This window comes from Pseudophryne corroboree, chromosome 4, assembly GCF_028390025.1.
Source record: "Pseudophryne corroboree isolate aPseCor3 chromosome 4, aPseCor3.hap2, whole genome shotgun sequence".
In the NCBI taxonomy this organism is placed as follows: domain Eukaryota; kingdom Metazoa; phylum Chordata; class Amphibia; order Anura; family Myobatrachidae; genus Pseudophryne; species Pseudophryne corroboree.
The window spans coordinates 543,566,986-543,589,105 of NC_086447.1; the positions used below are offsets into that span (position 1 = coordinate 543,566,986).

The window sequence follows — 22,120 nt, forward strand, 5'->3', positions numbered from 1 at the left end:
ATCGGTAGTGCACATATAATTTAGTTGGAAACATATGCCGGCTCAAGCTTGGCCATTGGCTGACAGGTGCCTGCAACAATTTTAATATATAGATAAAAATGTAACCTGTGCTTATATGTATTAGCAGCTCAATTAAGGTAAATTAATAAAGGATATGCTGATTGAGCGCTTGATTTATAAAGTGGCATCTGTAAAAAAGATAGATTAGTAGTAAAAACAAATTGTGTTTACAGCTCTATTCTGAGCAGTTAGTGGTTTGGTGGTTGCTGCCAGTCCGCTTAAACCTATCTGTCCCAACCTGATGTTCCCGTGGAGCATCTCAGTCTGAAGGGCTGGCCGCAGCTCCCGTCCTCTCTGTGTTACCGCTGCGTTCAGCAGGAGAGCGAGTGGATGACATAACTCGGCGGGTGCCTGGTCTATCGGACGGCGGCGGCTGTTCTTCCTTGTTACACCACTGGTCACCAATGCGATTCGTGCATTCCATGCATTCCATGCACTTTTTTGAGGTGATATGGTCCTAATTTTCACTTCCTTTATAGTTAAAAAACGTTTAAAAAACTTTATTAATCCACATTGGAAAAAACAGAACTCCAAATCCGGTAGTTCTAAAAAAAAGGTGGGAACCGCATGTTTTACAGCTCCATATTAAAAATTACAAATTATTTTGTTGTTGTTGTTGTTGTTGTTGTTGTGTTTATTATGATGATTTTATTTATATGATTATGTTTATAAGAATAATTTATTTATAGAAATACATTTAATTCTATCTCTATATTATGTCCTAGAGGTTCTAATGTTTTGAGTTCGAACATCCATCTGCTTTCTTTTTTCTTTAGTTCTTCTATTAGATCCCCTCCTCTCCAATTCCTGTTTATTTTTTGGATCGGCATGAATGTTAATCCCAATGGGTCTTTGTTATGTTTTTCTAAAAAATTATTGGACAAACTGAGTGTAGTGAGTCCTCTCTTAATGTCATATATATGTTCTGCAAAACAAATTTTTGTCTTTCTTTTAGTTTGCCCCACATATTGGAGTCCACAAGGGCATGTGGCTATGTAAATGACTCCTTCGTTATCACATGTAAGATGATCCTTAATGGTATATGGTTTTCCTGTGGTATACGACTTAAATGTTGTGACTAGTTTTGTTGTTGTTTCTTTTTCATTTTTGCATACTTTACAACTAAGACATCTGTGATATCCCTTTGTCATCTGTGATATCCTTTTGTTCTCTGTTGGATTGGTTCTTTTCTTTTCTGTAAATGACTTGATACCAATTCCTGTTTCATATTCTTTGCTTTTCTATAGATAATCTGTGGGTTTTCTTTAATTAGAGGTTGTAATGCTTCATCCAAAAGCAGAACATGCCAATGTTTTTTTTACCATATTTTCGATTAAGTTTGTATTGCTGTTGAATTGTGTAATGAACGGAAGAGATGGAGCTGAACATTTGTTTTTGGTTTTGTATTTTAGCAGCTCTTTTGCTCTTATTTGTGATTGTAATTTTACTTTTTGGTAACCTTTTTAGATGAAATTCATCATCATTTCTTTGATTTGTCTTTCAAAGGTCTCTGGTTCTATACAGTTGCGTTTGATTTGTTGAAATTGTCCTCTTGGTATGTTTGAAATCCAGTTTTTATGATGATTGCTTGTAGTTGCAAGCATGTTATTTCCATTTACTGTTTTTATGTGTGTTCTTGACTGAATTTTGTTATTTTGTAGATTTCTAGCTCTAAAAAAATGACTTGGTGTTTACTAGACGTGTCAAATTCGAGATTTAATGAATTGTTGTTTATGTACTTCTTGAATTTGTCCAATTCTTGGTCAGTTCCTCCCCATACAAAGAATACGTCATCTATATAATGATGCCAACAAATCAGGTGTTTTTTCGAAATTCAGTGCTTGACCAGATGTTGTCGTCTTCCCATTTAGCGATAAAAAGTTGGCATAACTGGGTGCCAGTGATGTTCCCATGGCTGTTCCAAAAATAGTTATGCATCAATACAAACTCGATGTTTGCCATAATAAAGTTTATTTGTTCATTTGCTAATTGGTTGTCTTTAGAAAGGAAATGTCTAGTGTGGTCACAGCCTTTATCATGTGCAATGCAGGTGCATAATGATTTTACATCTGTGGTGCATAATGTGTAGTCTTCACTCCACTGCATTGTTTCCAGTTTTTGAAGTATTTTCGGGAGAAAATAGAATGTAGATATTTTGGGATTTTTTCCCCCAAATGAAGCTATGTTCTTTTCTATTTAGAATTCCCAATTCGAGGCCTTCTTCAAGGTGTTCTTCTAGTTCTTTTGCAAATATCTTTGTGGGGGACTGGGATAGTATTTCATATGTTGTTGTATCTGATAATAGACGGGTTTCTTCTTTGTCATATTGTTCTTATCTCATGATGACTATACCTCCTCCTTTATCCGCCGGCTTGATAACAATTTCTTTGTTCTCTTTGAGTTCTTTCAATGCATCTTTTTCAACTTTTGACATGTTTTGTTCAATTTTCTGTTTGTCTAAGATTCCATCTATTTTTTCTAATAGTTTTTTGAAAGTTTCTATATGCAAACTTTTGCAGTATACTGGGTTAAATGTTGATGTGGGCCTGAAGTCTGTGTGAATATATATATTATTATCGAACTCATTGTATTTGTTATCCTGTTGTTTTGCAAAATGCTTTTTAATACATAACTTTCGTATGAATTTTTGAACATAAATATAGAGTTCAAATTTGTTTATTTTTGACTGAGGTACAAATTTGAGCCCTTTTTGAAGTACTTGCAATTGTGGTTCTGTGATTGTTTTTCCACTTAGATTAAACACTATTGGTTTGTCTGTATGTTTTTCTTTTTGTTCCTAAATCCTCCTCCTAAATTACAAAACCAAAAACAAAGGTTCAGCTCCATCTTTTCCGTTCATTACACAATTCAACAGCAATACAAACTTAATCGAAAATATGGTAAAAAAAATATTGGCATGTTCTGCTTTTGGATGAAGCATTACAACCTCTAATTAAAGAAAACCCGCAGATTATCTATAGAAAAGCAAAGAACATGACACAGGAATTGGTATCAAGTCATTTATAGAAAAGAAAAGAACCAACCCAACAGAGAACAAAGGGATATGACAGATGTCTTATTTGTAAAGCATGCAAAAATGAAAACGAAACAACAATAAAACCAGTCACAACATTTAAGTCCTATGCCACAGGAAAAACATATACCATTAAGGATTATCTTACATGTAATACCGAATGAGTCATTTACATAGCCACATACCCTTGCGCACTCCAATATGTGGGGCAAACTAAAAGAAAGGCAAAAATTTGTTTTGCAGAACATATATATAACGTTAAGAGAGGACTCACTACACTCAGTTTGTCCAATCAATTTTTAGAAAAGCATAACAAAGACCCATCGGGATTAACATTCTTGCCAATCCAAAAAATAAACAGGAATTGGAGAGGAGGAGATCTAATAGAAGAACTAAAGAAAAAGAAAGAAGATGGATGTTCATACTCAAAACATTAGACCCTCTAGGACATAATATAGAGATAGAATTAAATGAATTTCTATAAATAAATTATTCTTATAAACATATTCACATAAATAAAATCATCATAATAAACACAACAACAAAGTGGCACCTTTAATAAAATAATTTTTAATTTTTAATATGGAGCTGTAAAACATGCGGTTCCCACCTTTTTTAGAATTTCCGGATTTGGAGTTCCATTTTTTCCAATGTGGATTAATAAAGTTTTTCAAACATTTTTAACTATAAAGGAAGTGAAAATTAGAACCATATCACCTTGAAAAAGTGCATGGAATGCATGAAACACGTTGGTGACCAGTGGTGTAACGAGGAAGAGCAGCCGCTGCCGCCGTCCGATAGACCAGGCGCCCGCCGAGTTACATCATCCACCCGCTCTCCGCTCTCCCACTGGACACGGCGGTAACACAGAGAGGATGGGAGCTACGGCCAGCCCTTCAGGCTGAGAAGCTCCACGGGAACATCAGGTAGGGACAGATAGGTTTAAGCGGACTGGCAGCAACCTCCAAACCACCAACTGCTCAGAAAAGAGCTGTAAACACAATTTGTTTTTACTATTAATCTATCTTTTTTACAGGTGCCACTTTATAAATCTAGCGCTCAAATCAGCATATCCTTTTTTTGTAGCAATTTTAAGCTTTGTTGATGCTAATTATCTTGAGAAAATGATTGTTATGATATAAGGCACTGAAAAAATTAGTATATTGATTTCCAGGGATAGAATCTGCTCTGTAAAATCAGATACTGGATACTTTAAGTTCATCACAAGCTAATTAATGGTAATTGGATCATAGACTGTATCACCAGAGGCGCAACTATCGCCAGTGCAACCAGTGCGTTGCACTGGGGCCCGCCTCTGTCCAGGGGCCCAAAGCATGTAATGAGTCAAACTGACTCATTACATGCAGCTGTGTGCTGCGGGCAACCGCTGCCCACAGCACACGGCCGCCCAGAGAGGAGCACAGCGGCACGGGGGTAAGGAGGAGGAGGAGGGAGGTGGAGGAGGGAGCCGCAGCAGCGCTTTGTTACTGGTGGAGGCGCTGCTGCTGCCCCTCTGCTTCACTGTAGGCTGTCTTCCGAGAACAGCCTATAGTGAAGCAGAGGGGCAGCAGCAGCAGCGCCTCCACCAATAACAGTGCTGCTGCGGCTCCCTCCTCCACCTCCCTCCTCCTCCTTCTCTACTGCCCGGGAATCGTCAGAAGCTGCACAGAGGAGCCTGAGCCAGCGGAGAGGGTAAGTATAATTCTTCTTTCTTTCTGTTTCTTTCTTTCTTTCTTTCTTTCTTTCTTTCTTTCTTTCTTTCTTTCTTTCTTTTCTTTTCTTTTCTTTTCTTTTCTTTCTTTCTTTCTTTCTTTCTTTCGACTGCCTGCCGCAATGTGTAAAAATGGGGAATCTGCCGCAATGTGTAAAAAGGGGGAATCTGCCTGCCGCTATGTGTAAAAATGGGGAATCTGCCTGCCGCTATGTGTAAAAATGGTGAATCTGCCTGCCGCAATGTGTAAAAAGGGGGAATCTGCCTGCCGCAATGTGTAAAAAGGGGGAATCTGCCTGCCGTAATGTGTAAAAAGGGGGACGCTGTCTGCCGTAATGTGTAACAAGGGCACGCTGTCTGCCGTTATGTGTAAAAAGGGGACGCTGTCTGCCGTTATGTGTAAAAAGTGCACGCTGTCTGCCGTAATGTGTAAAAAGGGGACGCTGTCTGCCGTAATGTGTAAAAAGGGGGACGCTGTCTGCCGTTATGTGTAAAAAGTGTATGCTGTCTGCCGCTATGTTTAACAATGGCACACTGTCTGCCGTTATGTGTAAAAAGTGTACGCTGTCTGCCGCTATGTTTAACAAGGGCACGCTGTCTGCAGTTATGTGTAAAAAGTGTACGCTGTCTGCCGCTATGTGTAACAAGGGCACGCTGTCTGCCGTTATGTGTAAAAAGGGGACGCTGTCTGCGGTTATGTGTAAAAAGTGCACGCTGTCTGCCGTAATGTGTAAAAAGGGGGGCGCTGTCTGCCGTAATGTGTAAAAAGGGGATGCTGTCTGCTGTAATGTGTAAAAGAGGAATCTGTCCGCCGTAAGGTGTAAAAGGGTCTCTACCTGGTGTAGTGGTGCTACTGTGCTGCGTAATTTGCATAATGGAGACTACTGCGCACCGTTTTATGAATTGGTAATATTTTGTGGCCACACCCCTTCCCCACAAAGCCACGCCACTATGTATTTTTGCGTGCACCTACGGCGCGCACTGCCCCTGTTTTGCATGCAGGGGTGGGGCTCCGATGCCATTTCTTGCACACAGTGCTAAAATGTCTAGTTATGGCACTGTTGCTAGGTATCCATTTCTCTGGCCCTGAGCAGGTCCCCCTCACCAGATCCTCTCCAGGGGTGAGGGGGTGGACTTGGATGGGATGGAGGGGGGGCCCAAAGCATTTTGTCGCACCTGGCCCCACCGCTCGCTAGTTCCGCCACTGGGTATCACTATACCTAACTCTCGGAAAAGATATATAGTTAGTATGTTGATGAACCCCTCACTGTTTATTTAATAATTGAGAGCAGTGATTTATGCTATACTATGGATTCCTTGATGAGAGTCTGAATATTTTATTATTCCTATTTTAGTATTTTACTTATTCAACTATAACCACCTATGACCCTGTTACTGCAACAGGATATTTAACATTGAATCATTAACTCTGGCAATACTCCCAGCAGTCTGTGAGGGAACTCCAGCACTATGTGTATGAGACCCCTAGAGCCGGTTAGAGGGTCTTCAGTTAATAACAGCCCCCTGCTGTTCCTTTAGTGCACGACACACATACCAGTACTTAGAGGACTGCCTGGGTTTAAACCTCTAGCAGTAGGGGCTCACACAATAGGCTAGAGACCACAAGGTAATTAACCTGGCATTAGCTGCAGGGTGACTAGCAAAGCAAGGGATACTGGAATGGTAACTGCAGACAGGCTTGACAAGATACGGTGACTTACAGACTGCAGTACTGAATATGCACTGGTAACCGGACAATGATAACTGAAGTAACAAAGTGTTGCAGGTGAACACAGCCAGGCAATGGTTAACTGCTGGGAAGCAAGCAAGTGTGGGTGTATACTGTATTTGAAAGCAGAGTGCTGGCAGCTTGAAACTAGCAGCAGAAAGACTTACTAGATGAATAGTGACTATGCTGCAGTCTGTAATAACACACAGTGGCTATGATGTAGCTTGAGTGCAGGGTCAGGTGTGCTGGAATGCTGCAGGCTTGTGACTACAGGCATGGCTGGAGTGAATAAACTTTGCTGGTAATAACCACAGACACATAAGCTGGAAGCACATAGAACCAGGGCTGGTAGAATATGTTCACAGAGACTTGACAGGAGCTTGGATATGGATTAGGACCATGCATGAAAATAACTGGAGGGCCATGGCAAGACTAGGACATGAAGCAAGAATCAACACAGGATTGCAGGTACCAGGCAGGATTCAACAGGGCACGGGTGCAGGATGGGAAGGGACAGCACACTGTCTGAGTTCTGCATCCTTGTACCTTGCCTCAACTCCTCAGACAGACCAGGGCACAGGAATAGTGAACTGTACAGCATACAACGACCATATGACAAGCTCACCAGGTGCAGGAGCTAGGGAATATCAGAGGCAACAGGAACTGTTCAGAATCCCTAATATAAGGAAGCCAGCCCAATCACAATCAACATCAGGCTGGAGTCAGGTAACGGGGTATTCCAAACAGGTGTGCTGCTGCATGTAGCAGCAAGCAATCAGGTTGCTAGGAGACAGCAGGTATGCAGACAGAAATGAGCTGCAGCGGCGACTCAGAACACTGTCTGTAGCTGAGCATGACAGTATATGATCATCCCTAAGTTTCAAAAACATTGTGGGGACTAGCCCCAAAGAAAATTCCTTTTTTGGAGCACTCTTTTGAAATAATTAATGGTATAGTATATAGAGGGTTAATGAATAGTATTAAAACTTAACTTTTATTTCTTACCAATCTAAAATAAAAGGGAGAGTATTCAAACACATCTAATATCAGACACTGAGGTAAGTATCACCCATATTCAGTAAATGTCCCTATCTCCCATAATGTCAAACAAGAATGAACAATTGTGTTAATACTAGTGTCAAATCATGAATGAACAATTGTGTTATTACTAGTGTCAAATCATGGATGAACAATTGTGTTAATACACCAACTTGTTTTATTTTTATTTTTACTTTGCTTGAGAATAATCTCAAAGCTCTGTAATTGCTAATGGAGTCACAGCATATTTGTGGAATCACAGCATATTTCGTATATGTCTCTAGGACTATCAGTCCTTATTACAACGCACTCTCTGTGTAACCATACATATATTGTCTGGTTAAATTTTAAAGGAGAAAGATTTTATACACATCTTGCAGTGGCATTGGTTTATAATCCACTCCCTGGCTACACTTTACATATGAACCATCACTTTACCAGCTCAGCAGTGTTCCTAATCACATGCTCAGCTTGATTGAAATTTAAGGTGTGTACACACGGTGAGATTTTTTCTTAAGATTTTGACTATATAGTCAAAATCGTAAGAAAAGTTAGTGCAGATCGCAAGGTGAAAGTCACCTTGCGATCCCGATGCGCGGTCCCGCCAGGTCGGCATCGCAAGAAAAGATAGGCTGTGCAGGCAAGTCAATCCTTGCTAGATCGGTGTCCTATCTAGTTCATCTCACATGTCAATGACATCTCACATAAGCCAAAATCTCACATAAGCCAAAATCGTAAGCACACATAATCCATATCTCAAGAAAAGTTAGTCAAAATCTGTCCTATCTGGCCTCCGGGGAGTTCAAGGGAAATCGCAAGTAAAAATAGGACATAGCAAGGATCTCACTGTGTGTACACACCCTTAGTTGCCAAATCGCAAACTGTTGCAGAGCTGAATATTTTCAAAACACTCTGGTTACCGACAAATACAATGTATGTTTAACACGTGTCTTTGAAATAAGCACTCATCCTTGAGGTGGACACCATGCGTAAGTCATGTGACTAATAAATACAGGTCATAAATAGCATTCAGTTTAAAATCACTCTCTAAGCGTTTTTTTCACACAATTCTCATATGGCACATCACTTTGTCAGCTCTACAATATTCCTGAGCCCATTCTCAGCTCAAATTGAAACTATGTTGCAAATGGCAGATAAATGCCAGTGATAATTTCTCTCCACTAAGTTTCTGAATCAAACCACACACGGCCTCACAATTTCTTCTAGAGACACTTATACCCATCACATGTAATATATTGCACTGGAACATGTCATTGCCCATGAATATTATGGAATATCATTATTTTCACAGACATATACCTCCTTATTCAATTTCAGTAGGAGCATATCAACCCGCTGATTATCACATGAAAAATCATATACCTGGACTTTATCACATATGGTATGCGGTGAGGGACAAAATGTCACCTTATCATTCACCGTCATACCAGTGCGATCGGTCTGAGAAACATAGGTGCACCTCTGTTAATTTATTATTTTAAGGCCTCAATTTTAATTTTTTACTGTGGATTGTATCAGGCTTTTGTGTGGGAAGTAGAGAGAAATAGTACAATCCAATGTACAGTTACCCCCATCTGCTGCCCATCCTCATCAAAGGAGCGGAAGAAGGGTGAGAGTAGGGGTACTGATGGATTGATAGAAAAAAAGCCACAGTATCCCCTGGTGTCTCCGTCTCCGGTGTTAGAGCAGTCCTGTTGCCATAGGCATTGCAGGGCTGCAATGCGCCGCGGAGACCAGTGGGATACCTGTGAAATGAGAAAGAGAGTGTATGGACCTGAAAAACCAAAGAATATTAAATACTCAGTTAGAGCTAAAGATCACTTGTTTGAATTAATATAATAATAATAATAATAATACGCTTTGTAAATGTGATCCGTAGCTTATGACCACTCAAGAGCACATGAAAAAAAGAGAAGAAAAGAGGCTGTCTTCAAAATTATAGTCCCGAACAATTAATCTTATCACCATAAGCATTATTTATGAATAAAAAGAATTATTCAGTAAAAGGGGAATCGGGACACTGCAATCCATAGGCATGGAAAAGGGGTATATGCTGCGCCGCTCCCTGCGGCTAAACTGCTACCACTTCATAACCAGATCTTAAATCACACTGTCAGTTCATCAGCAGCTCAATAACCTGATTTTAATTAGCATTTTGGCATGCCTCTGGACATAGCAGTTTAAACTCCAGATGGTACTGAGCATTGCTGGTTACCAAAAAACAGTTTTACATGCCTCCCAAGGGGAAACCCTGGTTTTAGATAGCACTGGACATTGCTGGTTACCGCATCTCAAGGGGAGTTTCATATACCGTCCAACATCTCCAGTTAATGCGTCCCTAGAAGTGATTGCCGCTGCCTCCTGCCGCGACTGATTCACTGGCTCCTGAGTAGCGGCTTCACATGCCGCCCCGTCCAACCTCTCCAGTTAGTGCGTCTCTAAAAGCGATTATCACTGCCGCTTGCCACGGCTAATATGCCGGATCCTGAGTAGCGGCTTCACATGCCGCCCGACACAGCGTCCTCCTGCAGAGAGGAGCTGTTCAGTGGAGCACAACGTCTCAGCTGTACGTACGTTTTACAACCGTGCTTGATCACCAGCCTAACGTTGATCCTATGTGTCCACTATTTCAAGTACATCCAGGTCACTCAGCTGTTTTGAATTCCATATAATTGGTTTGGAGGCATTTGCAATTACCTTTAATATAGCTGAGTGAGACTGGGGAGATGTTAGTAGCTTTTAAGCTAATGAAAAAGGTATTATCGTGAAATAATTAGAACAATTACAGAGCCGTACTCGGTGTCCATCTGTACCGAGATGTTCTCTTATTAAGACACCAAAGTAAGAACATAGAGCTGCATCAAAATGTAGTTGCTACTTGGATTTTCATGCTTATCTTTCTTAGAAAATGAGACGACTGGCTATGAAATAAGTATGGGCTCCATGCAGAAATCATAAGCCCCTGAATGAAAGAAAGGATGTGCCTCTTAAGGCATAAAAGTGCGTATATACCCTTCTAAGAGGACCATAAAATATTATTATGTCCATGCTACAATACCCCTGCAAGCTCCGCCCTCCTAAGCAATGTAGTCCCCCAGTAGTTAAGTCATAAGTGGGAATAAACCCCCCTGAAAGGAAAGGAAAGATAGACATACAGGGCACTGGAATTATAGGTTTGGTGCTCATCTATCAGACATTGACATCTTCTTCCATCCTTATATAAAGATATGTCCTCCTATGCATCTTTTAAATAACAGATTCGCATCTATAACACTTTGTGTTTGTATTAAATATTATTTAAAATTATTTTATACCCAGTGAAAACCAATGAGTGAATGAATATGTACTAACAGTGAAGTTAGTAGATTTGATATTGCGTGAGTGTCTTAAAGTATGATAATATAAACAGAGTGACATGTGCTAGAACTTCTTTTGTTCAGAATGTGTATATACGATTATCAATTCCTATATAGTGTTGATTGTGAAACAGATGAGGACCCCTTATAGTAAAAAAAACAGTGATGGAGACACATGCATAAGTGTGACGTGAACAAAAGGGAGAAAAAAAGGGGGAGATGAAAGAAAAGAGGGAAAGGAAAAGGGGAAAAGAAAAAAGAAAAAAGAGAACCCATATTGAAGAACAGTGAAAATGTATTAATAAACCTAAAAAGCCATAAAAAAAACCCAAGAAACAAAGTTGTTATTACTCATTTATGAGATTTTAGTCTCAAATAAATTAATTCTGTTATGCATGGGGGAGAAAGGATTTTTTTATATATATTTTTTGGAGTGTTTCATAGATGAAAAAAATGTCTTTCCTGCATACTCCACTGGGATTGTAGTTTCACCATGAAATATTCTAGAGGTGTTATTACAAAAACACAGTATAATTAATGTGTTCATTCATTCCATTCGGTGCCATACTTCCCAGCCTAAATGTCCATTCGCTTTCCTTTTTTAAGAGCTCTTGCATAGCATTGCCACCTCTGATGCCCAATTTGATTTTTTCAAGGCCAAAAGCCTTAATTTTATGTGAACCGTCATTATGATGTTTGTGGAAGTGTCTTGCTACTGTTGTTATCTGTTTGAAATTCCTGATATCTTTAGCTGCATTGCGAATGGTTCCTGCATGTTCAAGAATCCTTATCTTGAACATGCGAGTGGTGACCCCCACATATAATTTATCACAAGTGCATGATATACAGTAGGCAATATTAGTCGTTCTGCAGTTAAAAAAGTCCACAATTCTGCATGTGTTACCATATTTATCTTGCACTTCCTGTGTAGGTATCATATAGTCACATGCTCGACATGATCCACAAGGAAATGTGCCCCTGGCTATGGGTAAGTTCGATGGTTTCCTTGTAAAATGACTTTGGACCAATTGGTCCCTTAGATTTGGGGACCTCCTCCAACTCATTGCCACTCTATCCCCCAAATTATGGGACAAATCAGGGTCTGAGAGGAGAACATGCCAATGTTTTTGAATAGCATCCTTCAATTGCCTCCATTCCTTACAAAAGTCCCCAACAAACCTAATCTCCTCATGTGGTTCTATTCCAGATTTTTCTTTAAAAATAAGTGTATTCCTGTTTATTCCAAGGACTGAATTTCTAGCCCTTTTGATTAACCGATGGCTATACCCCCGTTCACGAAGGTGTGCCATCAATTTCTCACTTTCTTTATTAAACACTTGTGTGTCAGAACAGTTTCTTTTCAATCTAAGGAATTCTCCCTTCGGTATGTTTGTGATAGTTGGGGGGAAGTGAGAGCTTGAATTATGTAGTATACTGTTCGTAGCAGTATCCTTCCGATGTAATTTGGTGGAAAGTTTATTGTTATCATCTCTGTAGATTTTTAAATCAAGAAATGCGATTACCTGTTTATCCGATTCCATAGTTAATTTTATGTTAACATCATTTCTGTTCAGAGTCTCCAAAAACTTATGAAGTTCCCCCTCTGTGCCATCCCAGATCATAAATACGTCATCTATGTAGCGTAACCATATTACTACATGTTCGAGATGGGATTCATTGACATCAGAGAAAACCACCTCCCTCTATATACTATACCATTAATTATTTCAAAAGAGTGCTCCAAAAAAGGAATTTTCTTTGGGGCTAGTCCCCACAATGTTTTTGAAATACTGTATGAGTTTTTCATAATTCCAGGAGCACCTCTACCTTTAATACCAAGAGTAGCTGGTTTTCAGTAAAAAATGTTCAATAGATATCGAATATCCGGTGCAGGATAACAATTTTAGCTTTATATCATCCCTAAGTTGTCTGCTTTTCCTCAACTGGCCAAATATACTGTAGATGCTGTTATTACAAATGTGCTAGACCTCTGGTGCTATTTGTTGTCTCTCCTATTTGTAACTGTAATGCAGGTTATCTCAAAGTCTACCAGAGCTAACATCCAATATCGCTCTCTAAAAGGAGTATTATATGATTACTTGATATGGTGTTCAATCCCTGAGGCAGTTACTAAGGGGGACATTTACTAAGCAGTGATAAGAGCGGAGAAGTAAGCCAGTGGAGAAGTTGCCCATGGCAACCAATCAGCACTGAAGTAACATCTAGAATTTGCATACTATAAAATTATACAGAGCTTCTGATTGGTTGATGGAACAACTTCTTCTCTGGCTCACTTCTTCGCTCTTATCATTGCTTAGTAAATGTCCCCCTAAGTTCCAATCCCACAATGAAAAGGTCAGTTCTCTTTTCTGTATCTCACTCAGCTAACAATTATTTCTTCCAATATCAATATCACTTCCTTAAAAACAGGTGTCTAATTTATCTAAATGTAGGGAATTGACAATTCAAAATCTGTAGTTATGTTCTTGAGTAGTTTCCACATGATCTACAGTACCCTAGTAGATGCCACTAAGCAAACTGGATGAATGTTTAGTACTTGGGAATGCTGTTCTCCTACCATTTCAAGTCACCAATTGGCCAGGGTTTTAAATAAATTTGTATTGTTTCCAACTATTACAAAAACCTTTCCCCTATCCCTCAATGAGTCTTCACAGACTAGGGCAATCATAGGGATGTGCTCTTTTAAGACAATCATACCTTCTGAGAAAGCTATAGGAACAACTGAGGTAGGAGTACGTTTGCTACTTCAAACCCCAAATAGTGAGCCCACCAAGAGGTCACATAGGAACAGAATATGTTTTTGCAACCAATTCTCAAAAAACGATAGATAACTGTGACCCACTGTCTTATAAGAAAGTATACTTGGGGATATATTCAATTGAAGTCAAAAGCAGCAGTCTGTCGAAAAGACAGCAGTTTTTGACTTTTTTTAGGTTGGAAGGGGTTCCGACCTATTCAATCAAACCCCAAATTTTTCAACAAGTCGAGGAATTTGACTTGTCGAAAAGCATGTGTCAAAAACGGGGCCAAAACCGACAGGTTTTGACCCCCTCTTCGACTGTTTCAGAGCCGAGGTTGGGACGGGGAGAGCTGAGGTGGGGACGGGGTGAGCAGCACTGGAGGATGTCACAGCTGCCGCTCACAGCAGCGTCCACCCGGCTCCAGCAAGTGAAACCTCGCTTGCTGGAGCCGGGTGGACGCTGCCGTCAGCGGCGGCTGTGATGCAGGGACTGAGAGAGGAGGGAAGGGAGAGGCAGAGAGACAGGGGAGATGGGGGAGAGCCGCGGGCAGAAGGGGGAGAGCAGAGCTACAGCAGCGGCTATATAGCGGCTGCTGTAGCGCTGCTCTCCCCCGTTTGCCCGTGGCTCTCCCCCGTCTCTCCCCCTCCCCCGCATCTCAATTCAACTTTTTTAAAAGTCGAATTGAGATGTCATTGAATAGCCCAGGTCGGATCCATTCCGACAAATGAATGTTGGAATGGATCCGACTTCAATTGAATATACCCCTTGGTGGGATAAATAAGCACATTCACCAGTGGAGCTGGTCCTATTATCACTTCAGGTAGGGTCTCCACTGGGCACTCCCCATTTCACATACTTTTATTGTTCACGAGCCCATGTGGGAATCACAGACTTTCCCGAGGTTGAAGAAGTACTCCTCACTGGGTAGGTAGTTGTCCTACATTAGTTCCTTGGCTGAGTGCATTCAAAAGAACAATACCCTAATTGTTCACATCATTAGCAACGGGTGTAGTATGAGTTGCTGGCGGCCGGGTCCCCGGCGGCCAGCATACCGGTGCCGGGATCCTGACCGTCGAGTTGCTGACAGCCGAGCGAGCGCAAATGAGCCCCTTGCGGGCACGGTGGCATGCGTATTCTCCCTCCAGGGGGGCGTGGACCCCAAGAGGGAAAAAAGGTGTCGTATGCCAGTTGTCGGGATTCCGGCGCCGGTATACTGTGCGCCGGGAACCCAACAACCGGTATACTGAATACCACCCTTAACAACAACATGTTTTCTCCTTTTCCCAGACTTCTGGCTTCTTCTCCCTATTACATTTACCCCTTTGTATATAAATAATTGTACTTTATTTTTCAGGAATGCTTCACTGAAGATCCTCCACAAATACAGTGTACCCAGGATGCATCAACCTTTACACAGGTAAGTCAATGTTTCTACGTTGCTAAACTGAAGTAGGTTATAAACTTTTATAGACAGTTATGCAACTGGTTACAATAGCTTATGACCTTACTGTGAATCCACATTCAATTCACAAGACAAAATATATAATATATATTACTAGTAGTCTTTCTGTTACAGAGCAGTGGTCGAAGTGGGCTGGTATGCGACGGTATGGCATACTGGCACTTCGACAAACCCGGAGTCTTTTTAAAAAAAATAGCAATGTACCGGGCTGAGCAGCAGGAGGTGGGAGGAGTGGCCCGCCGGATGCCCATGTGGAAGGGCAGGCAGCATGTGAGTGCGCTTTAAGGAAGGAGAGGCGGCAGTGCTGGTGCAGAGAGAGGTGTTGCAGCAGCTGGGGCAGAGAGAGGTGCTGTAGCAGCCAGGGCAGAAAGAGGTCTGCAGCAGCCAAGGAAGAAAGTGGTGCTGCAGCAGTGAGGGCAGAGAGTGGAGTAGCAGGAGAAAAGTAACCCGGCTGCATAGCTACTAGCAGACAGTGAGACATAAAAAGTGGCAGAGCTCTGCAAGTGCTGGATTTCAGTGACTCTTGCTGTCACCACTGGCCTGCCCTGTTCACCACCTAGTCTCTGAGTCAGTGTGTGCCCCATCTGCACCCTCTAACTTCTTTGGCGCCTGGAGCTCACGCTCCACTGGAGCCACCCTCGCTGCACCCCTGCCCATAGGCGGTGTCTAGTTGATCTCACGGGCAGCAAAAAGTTGCTACGTGCGATCAACTCGGAAATGACCCCCATAGTTTGTTGATTGAGACTGCTTTCATCTCCCCAGCATCTCTGTCTGTACTGATAACAGGATTTCCAGGAAGTGGCTGTGTGTAGGGGGCGTGGCTTCACTTACATGATAGGCTAATAGAGACGGTGTAGTGTGCTGACTTTGCTGCACAATGAGAGCATGCTGCATTCCTGCACCCAGAGACCAGCCAGAGGGACTGTCCTGCCAACCTGTACCATTGAACAGCCTGTGGAAGAGGGACCATCCTACCAGCCTGCCGCAGAGGAACCAGCCAGTAAGAGATCTTAATGCTATATTCCTTAAGCATGGTATTACAAGTTGAGTCTCCCATATGTGCAACACAGTAGAACAGAGGATGTCTGTAATAGGTGCACTTATAGATTTTAAAACATTCCTTGTATTTCATAATATTAAAAATGACATATCATGTCCTGTCAGTGAAATACTAAAATTATAGAGAGATGCGTGTAAAAGTACAGAAAGAAAGTATGCATAAAAATGCTATACAAAAAATATAGTGTATGCTAATTTGTCTTCTATTTGGGTAATTTTTCATAAATAACACCATACTCCTTCTATGAGGTATCAACTTGGAATTGTCCTCACCATATAATTCACCTACAAGCTGGTCTCACTGTAGTCTACAAGCAGACAAACATTGGTAGTTAAAAAAAAACAAAAGATGACTGTTTTGCGCTAAAATAATGAATGGTGCATATATGAATGAAAACTCCTGTATATTATATAACCATCTGATTATTTATTCAATAAAAATATATATAAAAATTAGTAACATTCTGCTCTTACTATATAGAATTCATGTATACAAATCATCCAATGGTTTTCCTAATTACTACAGCAATAAAAACACCTGATATATATTACCACATGTAGTATGAATACTTATGCACACTCTAGATAGTAACTAATCCCAAGTGATAAAGCTAAATATTTATCGTATATAATACCCTTTATGAGGTCTAAGAACACTGTACGCTATTTACGTATGAAGTACCGTAAGGGTACGCTAGTTGCGTAACAATCGCTTTGCCGTGATCGAGACGCTCAAGCGTCACGTTCACTCACGGCCAAAAGATCACAGGCAGGCACGTTATTGGCTGTTGACTAACGTAATGATTCGCTATAGCGTAGCGGACGCTCGGGACCACGAGGAGATCACCAGCGGCGCTGACGCTCACTATATTAAACCTTTGTATCTAAACCATAAACAGTGTATTGTGCAGTAAAACCTTAGTGTAATGTTAGAGTGTAAATGCAACACAGTATAACCTTATTACCTTAAAAGCTGTTTGAGCGTCACCGACGCTCTGAGAATACTAGACACTATAAGAAATACACTGATACCTGGGCTTAGGGTCCAACGACTAATATGTATATATTTTGAATGATAAACTTGCAAAAGAATTAATACAAATACAAATCATACACTACAATATAACATAGACTACCTAACCAGATAACTACACAGGAAATACAATACAATTACTATTTAAAGGAAAATAAGAGAGAAAGAGGAGGAGAGGGAGAGAGAGAAATTGGCCCTCAATAACAAGAAGATCAATATAGCTGCGGAGAAACACTTACGCACAAGGGGAAACGATCGCATTCGCCTCGATATCCAGCTCCCGATTATCAGCAATGAGAACCGTTGAAGAGAGTGAACTGGATATGGTCGGCCTGCCTATTTATGCCCCACACACAATACAATTCAATGGTCCCTACAATCTCATTGTTCATTGGACACAGGAATTCGGCTTCGCATTATAACAAAAGGTCATAGGTTGATTCATACAGGTGGGCTGTGACTGCTTCCAACTGTTCAGGTGGGTGGGATACTGAGTTTCCCGCCGCATGACTAAATAAGAACAAATAATAGTAAATGGACATAAACTTCTTATGTCCATAACTATTCGCACGAGCGATTAATCCGCTCCAAACCAACACCGGAATATTGCTATTTAAATACTCTTCCGATGGGTACCAAACACCACTGTATGACCCCTGTTAGACCCTTCGTACAATACAAAGAGGGATCTCTCTGTTCAGGAACATGCTATGTTAACTAAACTTTCAGAATCTATCAAAGGGACCATGATCTACAAAATACATTATTACTGAAAATATGTAACGATTGAGTCGCACGCTACGATCACATAAACTCTACCGTAAATACGCATACCGTGCGCCTGCGGGTGCCCGCGACTGTGAGTATGCGCACACACGGGAGAGCGTACGCATGCGCAGCACGGACCTGTGTGAGGTGCAAATATGGTAGTGTGCATCGAGATATTTTTCTGACTTTGACAGTCCACCCTTTGGCAGTCAATAATAACTGCCACCTTCTAAAACATTTCAAAAGAGAAAAATATATGTCAGGGGTTAATACATTTACATGGTTGGGTAGGGGAGGAGAGGAGAAGGTAGGAATAGGGTATGACCTAGTGAGATAGCAGAAGCATGTGTGTATGAATCCGTGCTTGGGGGTCATGTATCATCGTGCCGTACGTGTTTTAAATCAAGCTTCGAGGTATTGCGAAGTATACATTTGAATTCCTTCTTATCCCACGGTACGGGTCTGTGGATGGGCTGTCAAACTTTACCGAGCTCTTTTCGGCTGTGGTTGCAACAAAATGGGGGAGCACATTTTAGTTGATGATACATGAATGGGGGAGATATGTGATTGCTGATATCTGTGCCTGTATTCCCTATCGACTATGTGTGTCATTACCTGAGGGTTGTAGAAATGAAGAAAAGACATAATTACGGTAAATGCGGTGGTATTCTATGTCAGGTAAATGAACATTCGTCGATTGAGGTCTTGTTTGGTGTCTGTTGATTGCAGTCTTCTTTGTGCTTTTGCCCATAAGGTGCGAGCAAAAGCTGTCAATGTCCATAGATTTACAAAAATGTTGGGCTAGCGTAATTTTTAAAATTTCTAGGGAAACTGGGGATCCATGGCATAGTTCATCAAATCTGTGTATAAGGTTGTCAAAACTTCTTCTTTAATCCGTCTGTTGTCTGTATATCGGCTCATCAAATTCCTCGTCCAAGTGGGTCTTTTTACCTTGGAGAAAAACGGAAAAACAGGTGAAAGAAACGGACCGTAGAAATCGCATTTTCATCACATCATTGTTTCTACATTTGGGTCATAAATCAAGTCCATTGGAATTACAGTTTCCTCACTCCTTAAACTCATTACCCTTGTACGATAATTGCACTTCATTAAAGCCTGACCGCATCTAAATATCAATCCAATCGATATGACAACACCTAAGATACATAGGAGAAACTTCCCAACATCCATTATGACTCCTTGAGCCCAGTCTCCTAAACCAGAAAACCAATTTCGCGGGTTCAACCATGACACCCAACCAGTCAGCTCATTACCTACAGCAGCAAGAGTGAGATTGTGTCTCCTGCGAAATTCCCACTTCAATTGGAGAATATCATCCATCTTTTGGTCTATGACCTCGACCGGATCCTCGGTGCTATTCGTAATATATGTGCAACACTTCACGCCGTATTGTGTTGCCAGAGTGACACAATATCCGCCTGTCACTGCTGTGAGATAATTAAGAACCATTCTATGCTGTACCAGTTCTGTTTTATAAGCTTGAAGTTCCCTTCCCGTATACCTAAACGTGTCATCATACATTTCAGTGATATTATCTAACAAATTTGCGAGCGCAGATATGTATTTATAATTCAGCACTCCTCTGGCGGTGCGGGTGAAATCTAACGCGATTAAGAATTAAATCCCGGTGGATTCACTTATCAGATCAGAGGCCGGATGCTCTGTCTTCTCTATCAGGTGCCTTTTAACAACGTGCTTGTAATGGGTGTGAGTATAAGGAGCTTGGGCACCACGGTGTATGTCTTTCATTTTGTCATGTGATACAGTCATTACTTCAGGCAGTACTTTTCCAATATAACACAATCCTTCAGAGTTTGGGGCAAGCCACTTGTACGCCTTTCTCCCGCATATGAAATATGCATCATCGGGGAGAACATATGGGACGGAGTAGGACATAACCATATTACACACCTTCCATGTGAAATCTCCTAACCCTAATTCTTCCATCTGCTTAGTACACGTATCAGGTTGTACGATATGTGCACAGTATCCTGGTGATACCTCTCCAACTTTAGTAATCCTATTTCCTAAGGTATACCTATACCGGAAAGATTTTCCTCTACTGGCTATGTGGCGTACAAGCTCTGTATCTGTAGGCATTCTATCTGCTCTATGCGAAAAGGTCATGGTGTGGTTACTCCATGACACTTCCCAATTTCCCGGTTTTCGGGGATTGGAGATGTTGAAACATAATAGGGACCTATCCACATGGTATTGGTGGAGCTTCAAACTAGGAGGGCTGGAGATATTAAACCTCCGGTCCACCGGTCTCCCACCATTTAACTCAAGTACCTCCTCTATCGTTAAAGGAAATGGTACTAGCCCTGATTTGCTATGACCCTGAGGTACTTGAGAGCATACCCAACAATCTGTTTTGTTTAACACATTACCCACTAAGGAGTGATAATCACTCAATGGATGCCGGTCCATATGGATATTAAAACTGGATTGGCATTTCTTAATGCACCCATCCTCCACTACATTGTCACAGAGCCTACAGATACAGTTTTCTTCAGCTAACAATCCTTAAAGGAAAATGTTTACAGATAACATGGCTGCTAGATCGTTTCCGGTACTCGCCTTTGCTTGGTGATTGGGTTGTTATTGGAAATTTACACCTCCATCTTTATCATCAGGACCTTTCTGGATCTCGACCTCACCGATACTCTCACCGAAACAGACTGCTCTGGTCAACATCATGGTCAACAGGAAAATCCATATCACAGTCTCTTGGGGCAAGTCCATCTTACAGGAGGAGAAAAGAAGAAATTTGTAATGGGGGTACAAAAAAAAATCAGTTTGAGGGGGAGAGAGACTTGTTACGATAATTAAGTTCTCTAGTCTTGTCGTTCTTCTTGTTCTGTTGTCATCTCAAAGGTGCTGTCTTTCAGTCTTCCAAACGAACATTCCGATGATGCAATATTCTTTCCAAATCAGCGATCTCTCTGTAAGGAGCAAAAATCTTGCATTACCATTTGTCTAACTGATGTGTGACATACCATCTTTAAATCATGAAAACATGTGAAAGAAGAGAGAAAACATAAAAAAAAACAAACGAGAGAGAGAACAATTTATGTGCATGTGTATATTACTTGAATCAACAATAACCATCAATAGGAAAAGAGAAAAAAAACATTTTTCAAACATTTTAAAACATTGCCAGATCATCAGGCTGTCATATCCACATGTCTATTGGTTTCCTTGCGCAGTCCCTTCCCCACCAGCACCCCCATTACTCCACTCTCCCTGTATCTGGCCAGGATACCTTGATGTGGATAGGTCATGCTGAGGTTTGGTAGACTTCTGCAAAGACCAAGCGGATATGCAATGTTTGAGTCCTTACCACTAATCGTCAGAGATGGGGAGAGAGAAAGAGAGAAAAGAAAAAAAAAACATTTTCGCAAATACATTTACAACATTTCACCTGGTCATTCCTGTGTCTTCAGGGAATGACCTCCCAATTTATTAACCGTTACCTCAGGCTTACCATCAGTCGTATGATCACCATTCTTGACTACATATCATGGGTGTGGCTCAAAATTCTTCCTATGTGGTCCCTGATTGTAATTTGGTGTGTCATATTCATGCTCATTTTCATGTCTAGGGGGTCTATATACCTTGTGTGTGCTTCTAGGCCTGCAATCTCTTGCATAATGACCTTCCTTCTGGCAATTATAACAGATTTTCATATTTAATTTTTTTTTGCAGTGGTGTGGGGCTTTTGTTGGGGTGATCTTGTGGTTAGGGCCTGTATACTTGCTGCCATTAACTTGTTACTTAGTGATTCTCTGTATCGGGTGATATACTGATCAAGATTAATGATGGCCTCTCTTAATGCGGCCACCGAGATATCTCTCCAGTCTGGGTTGGTGGTCTGTACCCTTGTACTTAATTCATCCTTTAAACCATTCATTAATACTTGAACCGCTATTTCTCTATGCTGTGTATTTGTCTCGATGTCTGTGATCCCAGTGTTTCTAGCCATTGCTTGCAGTGCTCGATTGAAATAATTAGAAATATTTTCCCCTTCGTTTTGTCTTATGGAGAAGATTTTGTTCCACTCGAC

The 22,120-nt window shown here is 41.1% G+C and overlaps 1 protein-coding gene across 1 annotated transcript in view; it reads left to right on the top strand.

Annotated features, from left to right (window-relative positions):
* THEMIS (thymocyte selection associated) overlaps positions 1-22,120 on the top strand; it is a 190,193-nt gene that overhangs the window by 104,351 nt on the left and 63,722 nt on the right. The window contains exon 5 of the mRNA XM_063919343.1: positions 15,066-15,128. Coding sequence (XP_063775413.1) covers positions 15,066-15,128 — 63 coding nt within the window. The remainder of the gene's footprint in view (positions 1-15,065; positions 15,129-22,120) is intronic.